At 53.1% G+C, this 6,000-nt stretch overlaps 1 protein-coding gene across 1 annotated transcript in view; it reads left to right on the forward strand.

The window, feature by feature from the left end:
- RBM20 (RNA binding motif protein 20) overlaps positions 1–3,727 on the forward strand; it is a 158,590-nt gene extending 154,863 nt beyond the window's left edge. The window contains exon 14 of the mRNA XM_016212098.2: positions 2,171–3,727. Coding sequence (XP_016067584.2) covers positions 2,171–2,281 — 111 coding nt within the window. The 3' untranslated portion in view covers positions 2,282–3,727. The remainder of the gene's footprint in view (positions 1–2,170) is intronic.
- Positions 3,728–6,000: the final 2,273 nt, after the last annotated feature.

Consider the following 6,000-nt stretch of genomic DNA (forward strand, 5'->3'; position numbering starts at 1 on the left):
GCCATCTACCCTGAAGACATCATCACCCTCACCCCCAACAAAATGAAACCTCCAGAATGGCATGGCTGGGGAGAGTCTTGGAGATCCCCTGGTCCTGATTATCCCAAACCTTGGTCCTCATAGCAGCTGGCATCTTTTATAAATGCACCTTCCTGTACCCACCTTATACCTGCTTATTCATTCACTCTAGGGCTGGACCTGAGAATCTGAGTTTTTAAAATCTTTCCAGCAGATTCTGATACCTCAGTGTGAGAACCTTTAATCTCATCCAACGTTATCAGCTAGGCCACACAGCTCCAGGTCACCCAGGAAGTTAGGAAGCATGCCAGGGCCTCTAATTCTAGGTCCCATGCTTTTTTCCAGGGTAGTGAACTGGGCCTTAGGGCCAGACTCCCAGGCAGACTCACCTCCCACAGCAGGGCAGAGCCATTCCTGTGGTCCCTAGGTGTGTCCAGTCCAGACAGTGGCTAATCCCCTTACAACTGCCAACCACAGTTCAGGTTTCCCTGGGCACCTGTCAGGGAGCTGGGAGCCTCCACCGCAGGCTTCCCAGATAGGGTTTCTGTCAGTGACCTTGACAAAATGTCTCTGTCCACATAGGCTCACGCACTGCATCCTACCCCAAGTTACACACGTGAAAAGTGAAGAACTCAGACCCAAGGAGCAGGTGCTGGCTGACACCTAAGCCAGGCAACTTGTAAACTTAACCCCCCAGGAGGCCTTGAGGTGGGGATCGGGGATTACTCTTAGAGGCAGGGAGCAGATGGCAGGAGTTCTCTCCGCACAGTCCCTGCTGTGCCTCACTGCTGGTCACGGCCCTGAGAGAACTCACCAGAGAGATCCAGAGCAACAGGTGGAGTCAGTACGAGGTAGGAAAGCTAGGCACCTGCTTGGCTCCAGACCAGAGAGGAACATGCCCGTTCGCAGCGCAGGCACTCACTGGCCTTTCCGAGCACAACGTTCCCTTTCCTGGGCTGAGGCAGAGGAGAATCCGGCCCTCCATCCGAAGCCTGGCCTGTGGGGATGCACGGTGGTCTGCCCTCTCCCCTGAGACCCCCTGCCCCTCAGAGCCAACCGTAGAGAGGGCAGGCAGACCAGACATCATGTGCATGTCTTCTCATCTGCCCTTAAGTCACCCCGGGGGCAGAAGACACTGTTTTTCCCATTTAACAGATTTGGGCCTGAGGCAGGGAAAAGATGGGTGACTTTCTTGAAATCAGATGACTGGTGCCACTCGTGATAAAAGGCAGCATCTCAGAGCATTTATTCAGTGCCGGCGCTGTGCTAAAAGTTTTATGGTACCTTTCTTGGACGTCACAGCAACCTTATGTGGTAGTTCCGTTATGACCCACACTCGACAGATGTCAGAGATGTTGGGTGACGTGCCTGTTGATATCTAGGGTTTGAACCCAGGTTATCTGACGGCAGAGCCCACACCCTTGACCATGTGCTGGACCTGCCCCTGCGGCTCCCAGTCGAGTGCTGTTTGCCCTGCCCCTGGCTGCCCAGCACTCGGAGGGCCCAGCCGGGGCCCCAGACGCCTTCTAGCTCTGTCTGGCTGCAATGAATCCAGAGTCCCAGGAGCGGCCCGATGTTCGGCTGGGGGCCAGTCTTAGCAGTGAGTGTCCTGGCACCATGAGGCAGCCCGTAGAAGGACCTCCAGGCCACTGCACCTGCCAGCCTGCCGGACAGGAAGCAGGTTGTTAGGAGTCTCACATGTCAGGCTGCGGTTTTGACTGTCCTGATCCCTGTAGGACAGCGTTTCTCTCCTCCCGCCCTTCCAGCTTCCCTCTCCTCCCTCTTCCTTTACACGTGGACACGCTGCCTGGATACTGGGCTCCTTCTGGAAAATAAGTAGAGTCGTGGTGAGGTTTAAATAGTTTAGATAAGAAAGGCGGTTAGAACAGCACTTGCCCAGGGTAAGGGCCCTGCAAGTGTTTGCTGTCAGGAGACACGTGTTCCTTGTCACCTGATGTAAAGGGGGAGAAGGTGCATTGCTTATCAAGGGTCCTGTAGCCCAGCAGGATCTGGGGAGGCAGGCGAGGGGGCCGCACCCACTGGGCGGGATGGCAGGAGCGGAGGCCAGTCACACGCCTCCTCTCCTGTCCTGTCCTGCTAGGTCACCACTGACCCTCTTCCTCCCTCCTTTGTCCCTGTCTTCCCGCCACAGAAGTACTTGTCCCAGCTGGCCGAGGAGGGCCTGAAGGAGACGGAAGGGGCCGGCAGCCCACGGCCCGAGGACAGCGGAATCGTGCCCCACTTTGAAAAGAAAAAGCTCTGACACCCTGGCGCTGTGGGGAGCGGGAGGGAGGGCCCGCCAAGGTGGGGCTCTCCTGGCCACCAGGACGGGACTAAAGCCAGAGCGGAAGGACAGCCGGGCGACCGCGGGCCTGGGTCCTTCTCAGACTCATGAAAAAGCCCCTCAAGTGCTTCCCAGAGCCGTCGCCCGGGTGTGTCCAGCCCACCTGGGTCGCCCACTCTCTCCCTGTGATCTTGTTTTCTTCAGACGGTCTTTTAATCTGCTTCTCTCTCATCCCTCCACCCCCCCCCCTTCTGTGCCAAGGGTTGTTTCCTTTTCATAAAATCCAACTTCTCAGGGATTTTCAGTGTTCAGATTCTTGATGGGATTGGACAGGTCAGGCGAGGCTGAGGCATCCAAGGAAAAGATTTCACGGAAACTCCTGGGGCAAGAGCCATTTCGGTGAACCTGGGACAGTTCCTCTGCCCGGTGTCCCATGCGGGGATCTGGGTGGGGTCCTGCAGTGCCCAGAGGGGCACCTTTGACAGTCCGCTGGCAGAAGCTGAGAGCTCCTCCAGCTGGACCCCCTGTTTGAAAAGCCCCTGATTTTATGCATAACTCTTTCACCCTCTCAGTGATTCTAGACATCTACTGGGTTCATGCCTTAAAGTAAAATTAAATGAATTTTACGGGGGAAGAAATGAGCCCTTCATTTTGGAAGCTCTGATAATTTCCCCTGAAACTGATTTCCCTCCACTTGATTTCAGGAGATGCCAGGATTTGTTCTGTTCTGGGCAGTGCATTTCATATAGATTCACTATAATTAAAAATGAAAACGGAAGCATTCTCTCCCTCCAGCTCAAACAGCAGTTGGTTAGAACACAGGTTGAATGTTGGCCTCCCTGCCACGGGTGACACCCAGAGATGCCAAGTAAATGGCATCTCTCCTTGGCTCGCCCTTGGCGCCTGCCCTCTGGGCTCCAGCAGCCTCCCTGTGGGATGGTTTTAAATGGTGGCTCAGTGGGGGGAGAAGCTAAGGAAAGAAGGCTGCAGGACCGAAGAGCATTTGAGGATCGCCTGTGCTTGTAGGTAGCCCTTTCCAATTTGGAAGAAGGTCAGGGCGTCTCAGAGTTGACCCCGTGTGCAGACTTTGATGTCATTTGCTGTGAGGAACAGAACCCTTACCCCCATCGGGTGTCTGACACCGGAGGGCAGTGCCTTCAGGACCTGGACCGGCTGCAGGTCTCTAGTGTTATGTTCCATTGGAAGCTTTGGGACAGAGGTGTTGGGGGAAATGAGGCTCAGCTGTCACCCTGGAGAAGACCTCGAGAAGGTCAGAGGGGAGCCTGGTGCTGTTCCCACAGCTGAGATACCCCCCTGGAGGCAGCCTCCCTGGCTCAGCCCCTGGAAGATAGTCCCTGACCACCGGCAGGTAGACTAGGAAGAGGCTGATATCGGGGGGAGGTTGCATTTTTCTTTTTTTAGTTTATTTTTTATTTATTTATTTAATTATGATTATTTTTGCATTTTTCTTTTTAAGGTAGATAACACTATACTGCATATTCTGCCCTCCACACTAATGGCAGAAGGGTAGAGAGACTATCTGAGGTCGACACTGGCTTTTTATCAGTGAGGGAACTGAGGCACAGAAAGGAGAGGAATGTAGAACACAAACAAAATGATCACGTGCGAACCCTGGGGCAGATGGTCGCGGTCAGGGCGAGCCCTGCTGGGGACCTGCGCGAGAGAAGGGCTATGGCACCGCGGGAACAGATCAGCTTGGACAGGTGTGGTGAGAGGAGGCCTCGGGAAGCAGGACACCTGGATTTGGCCCCAGGCCACCTGGGGGCCTCAGAAAGGCTGGCGTCTCAGGGTAGGGTTCGAAGACGGTGGCTCAGCCCAGACCTGGTCCCCCGGCTGCCTCCACAGGTTCGTTTGTTCTTTCACCTGATGTTCTGGAAACCAGCCTCCTCCGTTTCTCGGAAAACCTTTGTCCCGGTGTGTCTGTCTGCACACGGGAGAGAAGTCCAGCGCCAGCTCTCTGGCCTCCTGGCCAAACCTTGCTGGGAACAGCCTCCTGCCTCCTCAGAGGCTAGAACTGTGCATTTCAGAGGCTGGCAGCTTCCTCCCCCAGCAAAGTGGAAGCCGACCCCCAGCTCATCTCCCAGCAGCGTTTCCATGGCAATCGGGTGGCTGCTCAAGCAGCCTCGCTCCTGAGTCCTGAGTCACGTAAGGGCTCCCTGGCTGACAGACTGACCCTCTCCATATGGGGAAGCTGGAGAGAGCCCTTGGGAGGGAGAGGGGAGAGGGTGCTCTGCATTCAGTCAGAACCTTCAGTTAAAGAAATCATGGAAGAGTCTGTATTTGTGTGTACATATATATATATTTATTTTTATTTATTTTTATACAGCTCCATTGGCATGGCCCTCCACCCACTCTATAATTTGCTCTCTTTATTCCTACATGTGTCACACACACCGCAGTATTAAAGGCAACCGGGAAAATATTGATTTATTTTTTAAAGCTTTTTTTCAGTGTTTGTCAGCCATTTCAAAGTGTCTCCCCGAAAAGGTTCAAGAGCAGCTGCTGCCTTGAGCAGGAGTCATCTGTTCCCTGGGTTAATATCACCAAAGGCCTGTGTGATTTTCCTTTCGTGGTAAACACCCGAAATAAAGTATATCCAGACAATAATTCCCAAAGAATTTGGTAAATGTGATGTTGGTGTGAGTATCAGGGTTTCCCTTCCTTGGACAGCCCGCGGCTGTGGCCTGTTAGATTATACTTGAACCGGACCAGAGTTTGTTTTTTGAGCTTATGAGAAAAAGAAAAACACTAGTTAATTGAAGTTTGAACTGGTAAAGTATTAGAATCAGTTGAGTGTCCTATAAATTGTCAGCATTTTTCCTGATCTGTATAACTGACCTCAAGTGCTTGTTTTTATGAAAGGGAAAAAAAAAAGATTTTTAATAAAGAGAATTTGAAAGCTTGTGAGTGAGTAGCTGTCCGTCACGCAGGGATCCCTTAATGTTTAGTTGGGTGAAGCTCACGGAGCACAGAGGTTAGGATTTGGTCCCTCTCTGAATCTACAACGTTTTTAAAGGGTTGAAAAGAGAAGAAACAACAGCTTCCACCTGGGGCTCTGGGGGAATCAGAGATCCTCAGGGGTGGACCTCAGGGAAGGACTGAGTCCGGGACAGTGAGGAGCTGCTGTCCCTTTGGATAGAAGGATCTCTTGGCCTCTTATAAACCCCTACTCCTGTTACCTACTGCTCCCCAGTCTTCTGGGGGCTGAACCCTGTTGTACTGCACCAGAGCCCGGCCGTTTCTGGCGATTTCATCCCGGTGGTCGTGGAGGCCTCACCCAGGCCCTCATTAGCCCTGTGACCTCCTAAGTCCACTGCTTTGGGCCTGAAGGGGATAATGGTAGTAATCCCCTCCCAGGGTGTTTCAGGGTTAAGTTAATCACTAATGCAGACATTGCTGTGCAGCACAGCATGAAATCTACTTTGCTTTCGGAATCTGTGCTCTGGACAGCAACCCTCCAAATTTCAGTGGCTCTTGAAGTTCTTTCTCCACCCAATGCCAGTCTCCTGGGCTCCGTTGGCCAGTCCTTTGAATAGCCTGGAACCTTCCCTGTGCCCTTCCCTCCTCTTGGCAGTGCTCCTGAGTCATGGGGAAGGGGCTGGGTAGTCTGGCTCCCTCGGGCAAAGTGAGTGGGGCTGCCTGTAATTAGTGGGAGCAGATCTGAGGAAAGTTCCTGT

This window comes from Miniopterus natalensis, chromosome 14 (genome assembly GCF_054644295.1).
Source record: "Miniopterus natalensis isolate mMinNat1 chromosome 14, mMinNat1.hap1, whole genome shotgun sequence".
In the NCBI taxonomy this organism is placed as follows: Eukaryota; Metazoa; Chordata; class Mammalia; order Chiroptera; family Miniopteridae; genus Miniopterus; species Miniopterus natalensis.